The following is a 20099-nucleotide window of genomic DNA, read 5'->3' as shown; positions in this document are numbered from 1 at the left end:
GACTAGATTTCCTGGAGAAACTACTACGGCATCCGAGCAGACACGGAGTACCTGGCTCTTGGCTGCTCTACGCAGAACCAGAAGAGCGAGAACCGTCTGCTCCGAAGGCAAACAACACGAAAAGCACTCCGATACTTTGTCTCTGCGAAGGAAACGGGAAGTAAAACTTAATCCATTAGGCTTGCACAAAAACTGGTCAGACAGCTTACGGCAAACAAAAAGCAGCACACGTTTAGATGCTGATCGGAGAAGGAGCACCGAGCCACGTCGGGATCAGACTGGTTTATTCTAAAGGATTTTGCTACCGCAGTGAGATCATACGAGATTAGAAACATAAAATATTGCTACCAATGGCTACAATGTTTAGGATGTTTATACTGGCTATGGTCAGCTCAGTAAAAACCCTAGTATAAAACAATCGACTCTTTGAAATGTCAGCTTCCTCTTTGTCTCCTGTTTTTTCATCTTTACTTTAAAAATACCAGAAATGCAACGCGTATGAACACATGGAAACCCCACAAACACACGGAAATCCCCAAAACGGGGATTTTTACCGAGTCCCTTCTAAGTTAAAGATAACTCTTCTCACCGAAATTCTGTAACTTCATGCCACTCATCGCTCCCTCACGATCACAGTCATCTTAGAACAGTCAGGGTTGGCAGGGACCTTAAAGATCATCTAGTTCCAGCTGTCACCGAAAATACACGTCTCGAAAACTGGGTGAATTCGCAACGCATTTCAGAAGCATCAAGTGCATTCAGAAACTCAGAAAGGAGACTGATACGACACAGTTTCTACGCTGAAGCACTTACATTGATTAATTTTAATTAATTCATTAATTAAAGCAGAGAAAACCCATTAGTTTATTAGGGAAAGGACTAACCCCGGCCTTTGCCCGCGCTGTGGGCGTTATCTGAGGAGACGGCCCAGGAGCAGCCGCTCCCCACCCCCGTGTCAGCCCCTGCTCCCCGCAGGAGAAGGCTGGCCGAGGGGTGGCCGAGGGGATCTGGCAGCCGGCGGACGCTGCCACCCCCGAGAGCCGAGGTGGGGCAGAGCCCGCTGCTCCTGGGAAGAGACCCCGGGCAGGCAGAACCCCGTTAGCGGCCCCGGGGCGCACCGAACCCTTCCCGCCGCGGGCCCGGGCAGCGGGCGGTGCCTCAGGGGCGGGGCCTCAGGAGCGGGACCTCAGGGGCGGTGCCTCAGGGGCGGTACCTCAGGGGCGGCTCCCGCCCCACCGCCGCGCGCTGCCGCAACCGCGCATGCGCGCAGCCCCGCCCGGCGCAGGCGCCTTCCGCCCGGCGGCCGCCGGTGACGGTTGGCCGCGCCGCCGCCTCGGCTGTCGCCGCCGCCGCTCGGTTCTCCCCGCGGCGTTGCGATGGCGAGCGGCTGCGCGGCGGCGGAGGAGGCGGGCGGCGGCCCGCCGGAGCCGTGCTGCGTGGCGGCGGGGTGCTCCTGGCCCTGCGCGCCGCCGGGCGGCCTGGCCCGGGCGCTCTGCCTGCGGCGGGAGGCGGGCGGCGGCGGCGGCGAGACCAGGTGAGGGCGGCGGAGGGGGCCGCCCCGCTGGGTCTCCTCAGGCGGCAGCGGCCAAGCGGGCGGCGGGAGGGGCGGCCGGGCTGGGCCTGGGCGGGAGGGAAGGCAGGCAGGCAGGCAGGCAGGCGGGCGGCGGGGCGGGAGCGGGCCTGGCGGGGCAAACGCGACCGTGGCGCTTCCGATTTGAAGATCCGGTAGGAAAAACCTAACAGCCCAATGTGTCCTGTTCAGCAGAGATTCTTTATTGCGGCGCCGGGTACACGGGGGATTTCTCCTCCAAACGTGCACACCAGACACCCTGTTACTTCAGGTTAAATACAATCACATGTGTAAATATTCATTATATATTTCTAAGGACTAATTAGCATATGTAAATATTTTCCACGCATGTCTGTTTGCATCTTTGGGTGGTCTTCGGAGGTCCCAGGATGAAGGCCCATCCTCTTCATCACTGATTGACATTTGTTTCTGTGCAGACTCAGTTCTAGGATCACGTCCATCATGTCCTTCAGGTTGTTTTGCTCTGGTCTTGTTGCTCTCTTGGTGCCTCCTTATCTCTGTAGCTTGGTGCATTTGCCCTCCCAAGGCCGAGCTGTCTGGAGTAGAATTATTTAGGAGTCTCTTTTATCCCACAATTATCCCAAATATTTGCTGAGAACCAAGACAACTTTTGTTTCACTTAATTATTTTGTCTAAGGACTAAGTGATAGCTTGTGCCCATGTCCTTCCACTACATTCCTTAGTGAGAAAGCAGGGATTGGTGTAACAGTTGCATCGTTAGATCACTGTGCATGCAGGAATACAAGTTACGGTACTAAAGACTACTAAAAACTAGAAAATATTAAGGCTTTTTTGTTATAGTTTCACGTTTCTTACAATCCCCTCTATCACTTCCCTCCCCCGCAGCACCGAGGCCGTCGTGGCAGAGCGGCAGGCGGGCAGCGGGAGCGACGTGCCCTGTGTGCTGCAGCTGGAGTGCCGGCCTGCCGGCGCTGGGTTCCGGATGGTCTCCGTCAGCATCTTCAGCGAGGCCCGCAACATGGAGGTGTACGTGGGCGAGGAGTACTGCGGCACCGGCCGGGGTGAGAGCCTGGGAGCCGCCCGGCCCCCGGGGTGAGTGGTGGGCACCGGCGGGGTGTGTGTTTGTGTGGGTGGGGGGTTTGCTCCTGGGTGTCTAACGCCGTCTGGCCCTTCTCTGGCAGCGTCTAGTAGAAGATGTCCCTGCTCGTGGCAGGGGGGTTGGAACCGGATGATCTTTAAGGTCCCTTCCAACCCAAACCATTCTGTAATTCTGTGACCCTGGGTGCTCCTCACCTTTACGGGTGGATTGCATGGATGCTGCCCCTTTGATAAAGGTTTAAGGCTGCAGCTATGCTACTTGCTTTCTTGTTCTTTTGCAGTTAGTGGAACATGTAATTGGGCGAAGTGCTGCTCTGGAGTTCTGTTGTGTAAGACTGCAGGAGGAGTTAGGACAGGTGCAATTTTTGTGCACTGTTTTGTCTTTCTGGACAACAGATCTGCTCGTCTCTTCAGCGGATCTCTGAGCTGATCTTTGCCGAAAGATCTCGTGTCGCTTTGATACATAGTCATTTCACACTGTGAGAACAAGAGAGAAAATAAAAAGAGAAGGATCTATCTTCCACTGCAGTGCTTCCTTCCATGCTTTGCCAGGGCAATTAAAGCAATGTCTTCTCTTTTGTTTTTAAGTTATTACATGACACATCTGCTGCTTAATTAGCTAAATAAAACCAGCCGACTCAGACCCTCAGGGAAGATGTGTGAATAACGTACTGAACCTCAAAAGCTTCTCTAGTAGATAATGTACGTACACATACAAATCCTTTTTTATATACGAATCTGATAAGATTCAATATGAGTTGTATATAAGTGTTAAAACTGCTATACCACACTAGAAATGTTCCAGTCAGGCTTATTTCTTACCTAAATATTTACTGATACAGTGTATTTCTGCTAAAGAAAAAAGTTCTTTAAGTGGTGATGTCACAGCTTGTTTATTTTACTTTCTTAGTGAAACTGAAGAGGTTACTTTATACAAAAAGTACATGAAGTTCGAATGCCCTGCAGCCTCCTGTAGAATTAAGGTAGGGAGTTCAAGACAATTGTTTTACTTTTCTTTGCCTTTTTAATTACTTAATTGACTAAATTGTATTGCTTTTAGTCAAATGATGTTTTTTATACATTTCATTACTTCATATAATCACTTATAAATCTGTTAGATGGTACTTTGTCTTGATAGCAGAGTTCTTTTAATTTTGTATCACAGTTTTCTTTTTATGAAGACTTAATTATTTAGTATGAGAAAGATAATAACCCCTCTTAGAGGAGAAAAAACTTCATAAACTAGATAATCAACAGTTGTTATATAATTAGAGCTGTTAACTGTGATGCATTTAATAACCTTATGAAAATCTGTATGGCCACTCTTGTAGGTGCTTAGAAGATAAAGGCTTGATTTATCTTCGGGTCATGCAGGCACCTCTGTTCCAGTCAGAATTTTCCAAAAAGTCATAGCAAGGAGAAATTGTGTTAATTTCCCTGCAAAAGAGTTCAGCATTATTTTTCCCAAGACTCAAATAATAATGCATTGCCCCATACATACAAAGAAAACATGAAGCTATTTTTTTCCTAACCAAAATATTCTTTTTCCTTGCAATAGCTGCTCTCCATTGGTGAGAAACAAAGAGTACTCATCAGTAAGATAATTGTACAAGTGAAAACAGTGTCTGCAAAACTAGCAACTGATTTTCCTTCACTAGGCTCAAGCATAGACCTAGACAGAGTGCAAACGATAATGGAATCTATGGGATCTAAGTTGTCTCCAGGTGCTCAGCAACTGATGGACATGGTCCGATGTCAGCAGAAAGTAAGTCATTGTGCTGTTCCATAAACGTAGATACTACTGCTCTGTGATCTTACCTACTGTAGCAGTTAAGCGTGTTCTAAACTGATTTGCTGAAAATGAATTTTTTAACCCAGACTTTCTGTCATTTTAGTCCTGGTTTAGCTATTTCCACCCTTAAATAAGGAGTGCAGTGAAGAAAGATAGTGCGCTCAAGGAGTCACTGCACTAAGTCTGAAGTTAAGAACTCTGTATCATCATCATTTTAAGCTTCACTGCCACTTTCCTTTTGTTCGTTTCCGCTGTTGCTGCTTGTCAAGGAGGGCGGGCAAGTTCCCTGTAATGTTTGGGGTGTGCGTAGATCAGCTAGTTTGTCCCCTTTATTGTTATTAAAAGCATGTCACCTTCAACTAAAGGGAACATACTCTTATAGAGCATTTATTTGGTTTAGTTCCTAATCCTGCAAAGTAGGCTGTTTAAACAGAATCCTGAATCCATCTGATGTTAATGATGTTCAGTCCTGGGGATGTGCCATGGTAAAAAAGAAGTCAGCAAAACTCTTTTGTTACTTGGAGACTGACAAGATAATTAACACACAGTATGTACAAGGAAAATATTTTCCTGTGATTTTCCCTAATAGAATTCATGACTACTACTAAAATCTTTGTCACACTAGTAGAATGCTGTAATTATGAAGAGTTATCTATTGTTATTGTATAATTTCCAGTAGATTTTAATACCTCAATATTAATAATATTGTTTTTCTTCCCATCAGAACAGTTTACCTCTTGGAGACAAACTTAATTGGATCTTTGGGAAAAATGCGGACTTTGGAGGTGACCGTGCGATAGATGGATCGCACAGTGCAGCTATTCAGCCATCGCTAGATCGATCAGCCAGTGAACCTTTGCTTGTTAAAAATCGTTTAGCAAGTGAAACAATATGTGAAGACTTAAAAACAAGTTGTGATCTGAACACACAGGTACCTGAAAGAGGGGATACTTCTGAAAGACTTACTACCCAGCAAAATACGGTTGACCTCAGAAATGATTTTAAAGTCATAGGACCTTTGCATATGCAGGAACAAGTGAGCAAAACCCCAAACGTAGCTAATCCACAGGTGCTTCTTCCTTTTCTTCAAAACTTATGCAGCCAGGTAAATCAGCTTCGGCTAAAAGATGGCGATAGGCGTTTTGGTAAAAAGGCAGTGACTAAAGAGGAAGGCATTCAGTGCGATGGGTAAGTTAAGTTTGTTACACTTACTAAACTGGCAGTTTGACCGTATTTGTTGATGAGTTTAAACAATACATACTGTAAGCATTTTATTCTCATTAACAGCAATAGTGAGTCTTAAAATACGTTTTGAAGGCTGTGTGGTGGTGAACATGATTACAATTTTTCGGATGAGCTGCTTGAATACAGGAGTTTTTTCAGAAGAAATCACATCATCATTTGTTGTTACTAAACTGTTTCTGTCTTTTGCCTCTGCTTCTCCTTTTATGGTTTCAAAAAAAAGTATGGTCTTTCTGCAGTTTCATACATACTTAGTTTGTCTTTCATGTCTGTTACTGCCTCATGATTTTGACTACTTCTGCCTCCTAAATTCTTATATCTTCCTTTTTTTTACACGATGTGCCATGATCTTTCTGCTGTGCTTAGTGTATCTCATCCCACTGATCTTTCTTGTCCCTCCTCGTTTGTTGGCGTTTACAGTGCAAGCTTCGTCGTAGTAGTCGTGCACCCAGTTTGATACCTAAGGAACAATAGTGGAAATAGTGAGGAATATTGCGTAGGAGTTGGGGTTCTAATGGAGCCTGAATAGCTTAGTCTCTTGGGAAAGTACAGTATTTTTAAAGAATACAGATGCAAAAATAGATTTGCATAGTTTGTATAACTCTTGAAACCCTTTAGTTGAGAAGAATAAAGGCTGCCATACTGACGAATTTGAACTCTGTGTGTACTGTGGAGTTGTGTGGATTTTGTTCTACATAACTGTCTAATGCATAATTGAGCCTTTGAAAAAATAAGGTTGAAGGAAGATGACTATATACCCTACCATGTTATTAAAAAAACCCCAAGATTTAAAATGTGGCAGGTAGGCAAGGTATTTTGCTTGTGCTGAAAGCCTAGTATCATCCAATGTTTATTGTCTAAGAAATGAGATTTTACATTTAAAAGAAGTTCAAGTGCCCAGATCTCTATCGTGCCCCTTGTCAGTAAGAAACAGGTTATACTTATTCTTATATTTGCTCTCTTCACAGAATAGAACAACAACCTGTTTGCTCCTATTTGGAAAAGATCATCTCAAAAAATATGGATCTAATGGAGAAAAAACTAATGGACTATATTGATCGCCAAATCCAGGCTCTGCAGATGCATATAGACAATAAAATGGTTCTGTTAATGGACTTGGTTCAGAACTCAAAGCCAAATGAAATTTCACAAGCACGCTATGATTCTAACGAGGGGCTCTCTAACGGAGAGAGATAGATGTATATAGATACAGGACTTCAGTGTGAGTACTTGAAGGGCAATTATACTCTACAAAGCTTAGTATTTATGGAGTTATAACTGTAAAGAACCTCAGTGTCATTGACTTGTATTTTGTTACTGTATTTCTATCCACTATTGTAACACAATTTTATGAAAGATCTTAAGAATGTGTGCTTTTTCCTAAATGTAAGGATTTTGTATGCCCTTTGTGGCTTATTTATTAAAAGAGCATTGCTAAAAGCCATGTGAAACACAGTTTCCCAGTTTCAGTTTGAACAGCGGAGATGTACTCTAAATAAACTGAGTTACAGCCTGCTTTTTACCTGCATGTAGTCAGTTCACTTTTTTGTTGTCTTGATTTTCATTGCGTAACGTGCTACCAGTAGAACAGAATGTGGCTTCTTTGTGCTATTGGTTTATTTTAACAGCACTCCTATTGAAGATGTTTATTGCTGCATCTGGAAGAGGAAGGGTAGTACTGGCATTGCCTAACTTAGACTGTTTAAGGAGTCAGGTTTAGCGAGACAGGCTAACTTGAACCCCAGCCTGGGCTCTTTGAAAGCCTTGCTGGCTGCACAGGCCCCAAAGTGATATCTGAAACAAGACTGTCATTATACTTTTTCCCTCCTGAATTAATTGAGCCATGCAGGAACGACTGAAATGAATGTGTACTGAGAAGACTTGTATTTGTCCATGTTTCGTTATCCAAAGGAATGTCTTTCATCCGCGGTTCCTCTCAAGGGGACCTCGTTGCCAGACAGAAAGTGCTGGGCAGGACCTGTTGCATTTCACCAGCCTTAGGCCAGAGAAGTAGCCTTATTGCATCATGCTTACTTTAACCTGTTGGGATCAGTTCTGCTGTCCTTTGAGGAGGTAGAAATGTGGCTCGAAGTCCCACTTTTGTGGAGGGTCAGCTTCATACTTCATTCTGCCTATTGCTCTTTGAATTCTGGGGTGTGCCATTTAACTTGGACTGTGTAGGGCCGTAATGGTAAACTCCAAAGTTGGGTCCGCAGACATTGGATGTATTTGATGTCTTGAAATGCATTGAGTAAAAGCTGTGATGGGGAAGCAAGTGTTGACTCAACAAGCAGCATAGACACATGCAATCCAGTATCTTTAGCTAGTCTACCTAATATTTGCTACTTCTCCAGGAAAGTGGATGTCTTTGGAAGACTGTCGGATCTTGATGGTAGCCACCCACAGGAGCAGATTTTGAAGGGAGGTTAATTTGCTTCGAACAGATATCTCACAGTTGTCCCTCAGCTTAACTCATGCCAGGTGCAATTTCAAAGTGATTTGAAAAGATAAAAAGAGAGTATATTTTTTGAAGTAAAAAGGACCTGAATTACGTTGTACTTAACAAATCGCTTTCCAGCTGTAAAGTTAGTTTTTACGTGCTTCCGAAGAAGCACCCTGAGGTAGTCACTTACATTCTTTTTCAACTCGGTGAGTTAAGATAGAGTACAAGGTTGAGAGGTTTTTTTAATTGCAACAAAAGTTGAAATATGCTTCCAAGTGTTGTTCTGTTCCAAGGCTGTTCGTTTATTGATTTTTTTTTTTTTTTTTTTTTTTTTTTTTGTTTTGTTTGGGTTTTTTCCCTGTTGCCTCTTTAGGTGACAAATCTGAGTAGAAGTTGGCACAGATTTGAAAGTATGAGCTCTGGATTTTTTGGTAGCCATATCCTGCTTGGCCTTTGTGATATTTTAGTGTCACAGCTACCATAATGGTAATATTTGAAATTGAAACCATAAATGAAAGAGTGTAGAAGCTGTGTTGTTGCAGGTTTGCCATTTCCTCAGCATCTGCTTTAGTGAGGGACCCTGTGTAGAGAAAAGATAAAGTGGGATGTTTAAGGTTTTGAATACTGTGTCATTTCAATGGAAATGAAACAAGCATTTTTTTGGATATTTTGGTTCTGAGGAGTTGATCCAGACCGATTGCAAATTCTGAATCTGTAATACTGAAAAGTTGTAAAAATCTGTAATAAAACAATTGTGCGTCACAATGTTAACAAATTCTTTGGTATCGCTGCAGCCAAATTTCTGCCAAGCGCTGCTGTCATTAATAACGGGATAGATGGGAGACATTTTGCTGATGCAAAGCTGGGCAGAAAAGCAGCTCATGGTTCTAACCCTGTGCCTGGATTACTAGCTCGTCCTTGGTAAAACTCATTATTTTTCAGTAAATCGTGAAAGATACTATGAGAAGTAATGTGTGCTTTATAATGCTTTGAGTGTGGTCTACTTGAATCCTTTTCACATCATAGATGTGTACAGTTTCTAGCAAATGGATGCAAAATCTTTCACTATTGAAATAAATAGGAACATGTTAAAAATGCTGGTAGAGTTCAGAGGGTTAATAATTTTTTAAAAAAAAAGAAAATATGCTTACTACTGTTGAGAGCATGACTAATTCTGAATATTTCTTAGGTCTGACACCTGAAGGCATGTGGCGCAATGTGCTTTGCTCAGGTGAAGCTTTGGGCTCAGTAACAGAACAGTGAGCATGGTGGGAGTAACAAAACAAACTTTTAAAAATAGCTTTCCCATATTTTGTCATCTACCTTAGCTCTCAATACTCACCTAGACCACTGTAGAGCAGACTGCAGATTGTGCTAGAGTGTGTCAGATTGGGGCACTAAAGCTTAGTTGTCTTAAACAGCTTTGCACTCCAAGTTAAAAGCATGATGCTTTTGATTTCTGCGCCAGTGGCTGTGCTTTTAATGTTTTTTATTCTAATAGGCAATATGTACAGTGAGAGGATTTAACCTGGAGTGGAGTAAGTTATCTGTGTTTATCACGTGGCGTAGCTTTTCTGTAGCACCAACAAATAAAACTGAGTGAAATTGAGTGGACTGTTAGAAGATACACGGGTTATAACAAAGCTTGACTGTGATTTGGAATGTGCTTTTTAAGCAGTCTGTGGCTTGAGAAATGAGCCCTGGTCCCTATGTACAGTTCATCAAAAAATGTCACGTTTGAAAGTCTTGGAGTCTTCTCTTCTGAACACATAGTCAGATCACGCATACACTGCCTCTGTAACTAGGAGCGGGTGCTGCTTTTGCTACTTCCAAGAGTACCCCTTAACCCAAAAGGCCAGCAGTCCGTCAGTTTGAAAAGTGCTGCTGTGGTCTCACAAAACACAGACTTCCTGCAACCTTTTGCTCTGGTGCCACGTTAGTTCTGAATTAGTGTAATTCACTTATTTCATTAGTGGAATGAAGGTAATGAGTTTACACCCAGGAAGAGCTGAATTGGATTCTGAATTTATGTATTCCTCTTACCTGAGTGATCAGCAGACCTGGGATCTCTTTTCAGGCGGATGGCACCTACTATGGCATTAGTTTTCCAAGTTTATGAAGAAATAGCTCTTTTTTGCCTGGAGATACAGCCTGCGGTATAGCGAGAGTTTGTGGTGATGCTGTCACAGGTTACAGTGTCGCACTGGAGATAGCTGATGGAAAGCTCTGCAGGAACCTGAAGGCGTTAGATTTGAATCTTCCATAGTGTTCAAGAGGTGGTAAGGTTACCAAGCTGTCATCTTTACTGCAGCTGCAACGGAATTTACAGATCTGTTAGAGTAACCCACATACAATAATCACTCTTGCGAAGTGCAGTTAACTGTCACTACGGCATTTAACTAGGCTGTTATTTTTACATGTGGGCGTACAATGATGTGCTTTTTTTCCTCTCCCCAGTGCAAGGTGGTGGTTGTTTTCCTAGCTCTGTTTATGTAATGCTTTTTAAATTTCTATGAAATTTAGCTTCTAACCACAGTCCACTAAAGAAGATAATTGGAATTCAGCTGTGTCTGAATTATTTTCTTTGGCGGAAGAAGAGAAGGCTGAGAGGGGACCTTATCAATGCCTATAAATATCTGCAGGGTGGGTGTCAGGAGGACGGGGCCAGACTCTTTTCAGTGGTGCCCAGGGACAGGACAAGGGGCAATGAGCACAAACTGAAGCAGAGGAAGCTCCAGCTGAACATGAGGAAGAACTTCTTCCCTCTGAGGGTGACGGAGCCCTGGCCCAGGCTGCCCAGGGAGGCTGTGGAGTCTCCTTCTCTGGAGATATTCAAGACCCGCCTGGACAAGGTCCTGTGCAGCCTGCTCTGGGTGACCCTGCTTCGGGAGGGGGTTGGACCAGATGACCCACAGAGGTCCCTTCCAACCCCGACCATTCTGTGATTCTGTGAACACTTTTCCCTTCAGTTGCTTATAAAACACCTATTGTACAGAAAGAAATAAAATTTCACAGGTGAAACAAAGACTCCATTTCCATACCTGTGGATTCTACTGAGTCGTCTTCAGCAAGAGCTAGAGCAGCTAGGAGAGGCAGGACGAGGAGCTGTCTGAGCACCTGCGTTTTGATGGCCGCTGGGAAGGTGAGGCTTTTCTAATTTTTCTGCTCCCTGCTATTTCACAGTCATCTTGTATTACGTGGTGTGACAGAGGGAGGGCTGAACCTCTCAGCCTCTCTTTAACAGATGTAAGTGAGAAAGTAACAGATGTGCCCGTTTTTTTTCAGTGTGTACCGCTTGGAGTAGGTTTAGCTGTGCTTTTGTCAGCTCTCGTGGATTCAAAGCACATTTTTCAGCTGATTTCATTGAACATCTGTTTGGGTGTGTTGATATGGGCAGGAATGTTCTGGAAGGCATTGCCAGGCTCCCTTTGGAGACACATTCAGCAGTTTGCTCTGAGCGCTGGTCAGCCGGAGCTTGGTTCTCCCCACCTTCATTTTGACACCTAACTCCTCTAGGCTGCACTGGGCAAATCATTCCCTGTTCTTGCTGAGGATTCCTCAGGTTGTAAAGCGTGACTGTCAGAGCTGTCATGAGAAAGAATTTCCTATTGCTGAAACGTTCACGGATGAGCAAGGCCAGATTCATGTTAGTCACAGATTTAAAAGAAGATTGCACTACAGCCACTTTGCAGATTAAACTTGCTTAGTCCCACAGTAGAAGGTAGGAAAAAAAAAAAGAAATCAGCCTTTTCTTCTTGAATTAAGAAAACAAATGCAGTCCCAGAGCCTCAATTCCTTCTAGCGGGAGTCTAATGTATATCTGTTCAAATATATTTATGCTACTTTGTCTTTCCATAAGGAGCAAAGCTCATGAAATCCAGAGCATTTCCTACTACAACATGCAGTCTTTAAAGCTGCTAGAGGCTGTGACAGTGCTGCAGATGTGCTGTCACCCTGACCTTGGTCCGGTGCAGTGCCTGCGTGGTGTGTGAGCAGCCAGGGCTCACGCAGGAGCCTGGCACTGATTTTGTCCGATACAGAGAGCGGGTGTCCCACCACGGTGCAAACAGCTCTGCTTTCGAGTTTACTAGAACAGTCAAATTGCAACGCAGACCTTCTTGAAACACATCGAGCTACTTTTCTTTCATAAAAACAATTTTTTTGTACAAACCCTTTTTTTCTTTTATAAACAAACTGACATACGATGCATCTGTAATGCTCCTATATTTTTAATCTCAGACCTATGCCTTCTTTAGAAGAATTCTCTCTGACTTTTAACTCACTTTAAGGAGTTTGAATGCAACTCTCACTTCACCGTGACAATGCACTTATACTGCCTTTAAACGTGGAGGCTCTGAACACATGCAGAAAGATTTTGCATAGCATTTGAATTCCCTTGAGCATCTGGAAATGCTAAATTTGCATTTACTCTCTATAGCCATTCATTTCTTAAACCCACACACATATTTGCAGGGAATTTTCAGAAGCTAACATCCATTTTGTATGCATTTAATATGTGAACTGGTGTGTGGAGCCCTACCAATCAATGCTGTGCCCATCAGAAGCAAGAAAAAATGTCTATGGCTATGATAGCCCGGTAATTTACTCCGGTAGTTACTTGTTAGTCAAACTGTTTGAAATTACTTTTGTATGAATGGTTGGGAAATTTTCTTGCACTGGAGTTGATCCTAAGGCACAGGAGCCCTCAGCAGTGGCCGGGTGTTGCTGAAGGGCCGAGCCCGTGCTCACACGTGAGGCTGGCTGGCAGCTCCGTCTGCGCAAGGTCTGTCAGCACCTGGGCTGCTGCTCTGTGTACTCGTGCTGCAACGCTGAGTGTGAAAACTGTTTTCAAACCCTGTGTGTTGAGCCCATGTTCGGATAGCGTGATGTGTTCAGATATCAGGTGATGCCAAAATATTGATGTCCCACCTTGAATTTCCTCTCCTGCCTCAAAAGAAAATGGCCAGCAAGTCTGCATTAAAGTCCTTTAAGATGAGAAGAGAATGATTATAGGGAAGGTGTTGTACAAGAGCAGATCCTCAGGACAAATGAGTGTGCGTTGTAGGACAAAGCACCAGGGATTCAGCTGCTGCGACCCTGTTATTTGCAGGCACTTTCACTGCCCCCAGCCGGGAGTGCAACAGCCGGGAAAATGTGGTGTCAGGCACTTCAAATCACAGAATCACAGAATGGTCGGGGTTGGAAGGGACCTCTGTGGGTCACCCAGTCCAACCCCCCTGCCAAAGCAGGGTCACCCACAGCAGGCTGCAGAGGACCTTGTCCAGGCGGGTCTTGAGCACCTCCAGAGAAGGAGACTCCACAACCTCCCTGGGCAGCCTGGGCCAGGGCTCCGTCACCCTCAGAGGGAAGAAGTTCTTCCTCATGTTCAGCTGGAACTTCCTGTGCTTCAGTTTGTGCCCATTGCCCCTTGTCCTGTCGCTGGGCACCACTGAAAAGAGCTTGGCCCCGTCCTCCTGACCCCCACCCTGCAGATATTTATAAGCATATATTCGGTCCCCTCGCAGCCTTCTCTTCTCCAGGCTGAACAAGCCCAGCTCCGTCAGCCTCTCCTCGTAGGAGAGATGTTCCAGTCCCCTCACCATCCTCGTAGCCCTCCACTGGACTCTCTCCAGTAGCTCCTCATCTTTCTTGAACTGGGGAGCCCAGAACTGGACACAGTGCTCCAGATGAGGCCTCACCAGGGCAGAGTAGAGGGGGAGAAGAACCTCCCTCGACCTGCTGGCCGCACTCCTCTTAATGCATCCCAGGATCCCATTGGCCTTCTTGGCAGCCAGGGCACACTGCTGGCTCATGGTTATCCTGTTGTCCACTAGGACACCCAGGTCCCTCTCCACAGAGCTCCTCTCCAGCAGGTCCGCCCCAAGCCTGTGCTGATGCCTGGGGTTGTTCCTCCCCAGGTGCAGGACCCTGCATTTGCCTTTGTTGAACCTCATCAGGTTCCTCTCTGCCCAACTTTCCAGCCTGTTGAGGTCACGCTGAATCATTAAATCATTATCTGGGAGAAGCAGAGCAGCAGGGTTGGGAGGGTGATGGAGTTTTGTATGAACCAAGTGTGGTTAGGAAATACTCTGGCTCAGGATGGGCGTTACGCTCCTGCAGGACGAGTGCTTGGGCAGGGAGCATGCTGAGCCAGTGCCGAGGCTTAGCTCTAGGCCAGAGATCGGCTCTGGAGCCTTCCTGGGAGAGCTGAGTGGTGTTGGCATTGGAAAGCTGGCTACGTTAGTCGTGGAGAAGCTGAGTTCCAGCATTACATGAATGTCTTTTTTGAAGGGATGAAGCATAAAAGGAAAAGTTGCTGAAGAAAGTGGATTTTTTTTGCCTTGTGTGCACAGCCTCTAGATGCTAGGCATCCTTGTTCAGTACAGGGCCTCTCATTATGAGCTGGAGTAATCTACACATAGCTGCCGTATGGAAACGGAGTGTTGGCCTTAAAGGTGCTTTTCACAGTCAGGCCAAGTTCACTAGATTGTCAAAATTGGATCCATCTCTTTCCTTGAGATGAGTGCTGTACTCCTGTACAGTTCTGGAATCAACAAGATATTTTTCTCTATTATCAACTGAAAATTATTAATTTCCATATCTTTTTCCCCACTAAGTCATTTCAAGTAGGACAACTTAACATCAAATTGCAGAAACACTTTCTTGGCTCAAAGTGACATCATTTGAACAAATATTGAAAGAAAAAGGATGAAGCAAAAGCCTGTAATGAACTAAATTTAGATATACAATTTATTATAGTTCTAATCTCCAGTAATAAACCCTGACATATGGAAAGACTGCAATAGTTTGTAAGTTTTGCAGAGATATTAGCTCAGTACAGGTTCAATATTTTTTCCAAACATTTTTGAGTTCCTATTTAAGGTTATTGCTCAGACATTACTGGTTACAAGGGACACTTATCCTTTGATTTGTGTCTGTTCGTGAGCTCAGAAAGCAGCACTGTGACGTGTGCATCTGTAAGGCAGTTTGATCTTCCTTAAATGCTCAGTATTTGAGCTGTTTGGTACAGTGGGGAGAACTGGAAGGACTGCGAGAGGGAAACAAAGTCTTGATGAGAAAAATCAGCCAGCTGATCTGATGACTCTTTGTCACTGGGAGTATTTACTGAAGTTTAGGGTTTTACAAATCTGGACTATAGATCAAATAGATCTGAAATTAAGGAACACAAGTACAGTTAGGATTAAAATACCTTTAGATTTACACCCCCTAATATGTATTTTTAAAAATTAGTAACAGATGTGCAGCACACTGAACATGTCTATAAGTAATCAGCATAATGTTGTGGTTGGAAGAAGGCTTATTGGGGCTGTTGTTATTGAGAGCGGATAATAATAATGACAGGGTCCCTTGTGCTTCTTTTGCCTCTCCTTATGTAGCCCTGGTAGCGTGGGGGATAGTAATTGTATCTGTTGCACGCTAATACTTTGCACTGTAGGCAAACTCTTGGGTAGATGTGACCTCTGAAATTGAACTGGACAGTCCTCTGGCCTAGTGAATACTGGTTCCTGCAGGTTGGGTCCCTTACACACCTGAGAAAAGAAAAAGGAAAAAAACCACATGTGATTGTCACACGAAAGTTGTGATGAGGTCACTAAGTCAATTTGTTTCATTGGTTACCAGAAACTTTCCTCCACAAATTCCCAGCTGTGATGTTAAACGCGATTCACAACACAGAGCTCCTGAACACAGATGCAACGCTATGGAATTTAAATGTATGTGTTGGTATAATATCGAACACAACATGTAAATATCACACATGTATGTAAATGTATAAATGTAAAGCACCTGGCAGAATTTTGAATATGTGAGAAAGAGTTACTGTGTAGGCCTAATGTCTTTCTAAAGTTATTTTTTATTTCAACCTTAGATTTTCCGAAGAGCTGTGAAGAAACAATTCCGTATCACAAATCAACCAAAACCCCTTTAATCAGATGCTTCATCCTTCTCTAAATTTTTTATATAATTTGTGAAATACCTTCTGAGAATTCATACCAATTCTCCTTCCCTAGCAGAAGATTTTCGTGAATTAAACAAAAACCCAACGAACAAAACTGTGGTTTTGTCCTAATAGTGCATTTAAAATCCTGCTGCTTCTTGCAAGCGAGTAACTCAAATGTGTTTCAGGATTGAGTGTCTCTGGTGTACGTATTTGTTGTTGTCCGTATGAAGTCAACCACATGTGAGGAATTATTTTGAAATGGTCATTGAGATATTTTCCTTACTCTCTCCTGACTAAATCAGATGCCACAGTTGTAAAGTCATGAGGATCTGGAGAGACCACACACGTGTCTCTGAATAGCATCAGCTTTGGCTCTGTGCTGTAGAAGATAGCACGAACAAACCAATCCTGGTTTGGCTGAACATAACACGATAAAGCCCTCACCAAATTTGAAAAAGATGGTGAATCACAAAAGGCAAACTTGACAATAAAGCATCTAGATGGAGTTTCCTGGTATGGTGACCCTGTAACACTGGGTATTGTTTGGGCACCGGCATTCCTGTGTGCTTTGCAGTCAAGGATTCGCAAGAGAATTTGTGTTTCTGCTGGAGAAGGTACCAGATATGGATCCTTCCACTGAGTTGGAATAGGTCATGGCTTGATGGGCTAGGATTTTAGAGCTGCGAAGTATGGCTGAAACCTTTTCCTGGATGTCTCTAGAAAGTCAAGTGAGCCAAGGGGTAGCAGGACTCAGCTGTATGGCTGAAACCTTTTCCTGAATGTCTCTAGAAACTGAGGTGAGCCAAAGGGTAGCAGGGCTCAGCTGTCCCTGCTGGGAGGATCCCGGGCCGCCTGAGATGGCCCAACCGCAGGTCCCAGATGAGGACATTGCTGAGTTGTCAGAAAGTCTGCAGAGCCATGCGAGAGAAGAGAGGTGAATTACTGACAAATCAATTACTCTTGATTCAGGTTCAGTTAGTAGCTCAGGGACTCAGAGGGAAACCACCAACTTGGAGAAGCAGAAAGTCTTGAAGGAAAAAAAACAATGAAGCATGGCAGATGAACACAGTGCCGGGTCTGTTTCAAGGATGAAGAATGACCCTTCCCCACCTGACTGTCACCTGGCCAGCAAAGGCTCGTTGCGAATCTCTTCGGTGTGGTGAGCATGCAAACGCCCAGCCCGTTAAATCCTGCTCCCTGTTGTATGTTGGGGTAAATACACCATTGCTTTACACGCTGCAGCTGTACGTAACCCACGTGCAGAGTCTCTTTGTTCTGGGCGCATTTAGCCACACACAAGGTGACCCGATGAGGGAGGGTTACCAGAGGGAAGCGGGGCAGGGAAGCATGTGAAATGGGGAAGGTTGATAATAATATAATTTAGAATAATGAACTTTCAGAAACATAATTTTGTCGTGGTGTTAATATAACATTTGGCTATGTCGTGGATGTTCCACAGCTTCCCAAGACTTGGCATGCAGAAAGCCATGGGGCAGCATCATCCGGTAACAATCTTTAAAAATATTTTTGAATTTTTTTTCATAAATAATTTTGGCAACGTCTTGGCATGTGACAATTTCAAGCCCATACGTTCCTACCAGCCTTCTTGTGCCACAGCCTCTGTAGGGTGTGTGAAGCGTGGCGTAGGGGTCGACCTCAGGCAGTCTTTAGAGGATGAAATTGTATTAACTTTCTTAATATATATTAGCTCAAGTTATAAACTGGAACGTAATGAGGTAGTGGAAATTTACTGGCGACTCCGGTATTGTTCATGCTTAGTTCAAACAAACTCAGGGACAGCATGGCCCTGGAAAGAAGGACTTTGCTTTGTGGAAGCTTAGAGCTATCCAAGAAGGATTCCCCTGGGCAGCCAAGATACCGCCAGCGTCCCAGCCCCTCTGGCACGTCTTTGAAACCTTCCCAGCATCATCTGGTGCCCTAGATCAGTAACTCCAGCGAGACTGACTCCAGGGACATCTGGATCCATGGGCAGGCAGCAAGAATGCTGCAGAAACAGAGCTGTTTTGCAAAGTTGTACTAGGATTAGTGATCGGTACTGTGGATGTGAGTGATTGGCCAAATCCTGTTGTACCTGGACGCTTGAAGGGTGTGAGAACCCAGAGTAAAACCATGTTTGAGGTGCCCCAGTTTGGCTGGGACACCTCATGCACGTGAATAAATACTTACCCTTGTAATTTTATGCGTTCCATCCCAGGCCTCCTCGGTCCGCACAGGCCGGTTAAGAATCTTAGTAACATCACCCGCATGTATGTAGGCAAATAAGTAAGGTTTTCTGGAGAAGAAGAAATTTAATGTTAATAAACCATATGTAAGCACAGAGTAAACTGCGGCATGTATTAAATACGAGTATGCTTTGCAAATGCAAATGTCGGCCTTGCTGCTCTACTTGGAAATAGCAGCTGCATGGGGAGGAAATTACTTTCTCTTCCTTTGATGGTGTACCGTTAAAAGCTCGTTACTCCCTCCTGCAACGAACCCCGAGGTTACTCACGTTAGTACTGTGGGAAGAGTGTGAGCTTGCTGCGATAACGAACTGTTTCTTTGCCTGCGAGCCCTCCAGAGCTCAGGGGCATCGGCTGGCAGATGTTTGAAATGTGTTTTTTCCATAAATTGTGCAGCCAGAGGCCAGCTCATCCCCTTGATGTTTACACCAAGGGTGGTTTGGCTGCCAGCCCCTATGTTGGCAGCGTGCTGTCCCTGGGTAAGCTGTGGCATCCCCAGGCTCTCTGCCTGCTCCCGGCCTCTCCCGCTTCCCCCTTGCTTCTGCACTCAGATGCCCTCTGCCACTGAACTGCCAGGCTTCCCCCGCTCACCTCTCTTACCCAGCGTATAGTGCCTTTAGGAACAGAAGTCATTAAAAAGGAGGAATAATGAGAATACCTTACCTGGGTTTATAGGTGCTGGGTCTGTTTCTGGATCGGCTTTTAATGCAAAAATTAAAAAAAAAAAAAAAGGTGAGATTCAATGAGGAAAAGGTGTGCTTTTATGTAATCAATTAATAAATATACATTGTTTTCAGCTGAATGCATGAAGACTAGGAAATGTTAGTAGCAACAGTTCTGAGGAATAAAGTTGTCACGGGCAAAGGGCTTGTATTTTGAAAAGTGTAGGGGCTTGAATACTAAAGATGACATATTACTAACACTGATGGGAACAAGATTTAATTCTGTTTGTTCCTTTATGTAGGCAGATAGTCCCATGCTCAAATGCATGTTTGCACCTGAAGTTCCGTTTCCTGTATGTTGTCAACACACGTGTGTTTGTTCTACTGGGGCTGCCGAGTGACCTTCACCAATGGGTAGCTGACAGGACCAGACTTTAAAAGAAAATCTTCATCTGCTGTCTAAGCATCTGAGGCAGAATATTTTCAATTAATGAGCAGAACTTGCAGTTCAGATTTTTCAGAAGATAAATCACATTGTAGAAAAACTAAGGTTCAACCCCAATGCCACTGACTATGTCAGAAGGATTCCCACTGACTCAATTTCCAGTAGGGATGCATCTTTGAAAGTGCAGGGAGGCTGGCTTTCTGGGAATGAGATGACCTACAGCAAATCTGAATTTAGACTGGTGTAGAGTGTCTGCCCCAGCAGTTTACCCTTCCCTAATAATTTCATCAGTGCAGGTATTTCTCCCGTATCAATACTAAGAACATTTTCCATCCCTTGATTTCTATGGAAGCCAAAGGATTTATCCCCAAAGTTAGATTCTAGATCCATGAGATGATGAACACAGTGGAGACAGGGAGCCATGCCAAGACATTGTCAGATCGTGGCTTTGCTAGAGCACTGAGGGCTTAAACCAGAGTAACGCCGGCTTAAACCAGAGTAACATCCCTTGATTTCTATGGAAGCCAAAGGATTTATCCCCAAAGTTAGATTCTAGATCCATGAGATGATGCACACAGTGGAGACAGGGAGCCATGCCAAGACATTGTCAGATCGTGGCTTTGCTAGAGCACTGAGGGCGTAAACCAGAGTAACGCCGCATT

General features: G+C 44.4%; 1 protein-coding gene across 1 annotated transcript; it reads left to right on the top strand.

The window, feature by feature from the left end:
* The first annotated feature begins 1341 nt into the window (after nt 1-1341).
* Nucleotides 1342-7206, top strand: C6H10orf88 (chromosome 6 C10orf88 homolog). The gene is made up of 6 exons (XM_075423878.1): nt 1342-1534; nt 2438-2644; nt 3561-3633; nt 4209-4415; nt 5167-5630; nt 6653-7206. Exons 1-6 carry the CDS (start codon nt 1377-1379, stop codon nt 6879-6881), a joined length of 1338 nt encoding a protein of 445 aa, XP_075279993.1. The 5' UTR covers nt 1342-1376; the 3' UTR covers nt 6882-7206.
* The last annotated feature ends 12893 nt before the right edge of the window (nt 7207-20099 follow it).

The sequence above is a fragment of the Opisthocomus hoazin genome, chromosome 6, assembly GCF_030867145.1.
Source record: "Opisthocomus hoazin isolate bOpiHoa1 chromosome 6, bOpiHoa1.hap1, whole genome shotgun sequence".
NCBI classification, from domain to species: domain Eukaryota; kingdom Metazoa; phylum Chordata; class Aves; order Opisthocomiformes; family Opisthocomidae; genus Opisthocomus; species Opisthocomus hoazin.
The sequence above is the reverse complement of the archived record's forward strand: the minus strand, read 5'-3'. Positions and strand labels throughout refer to the sequence as shown.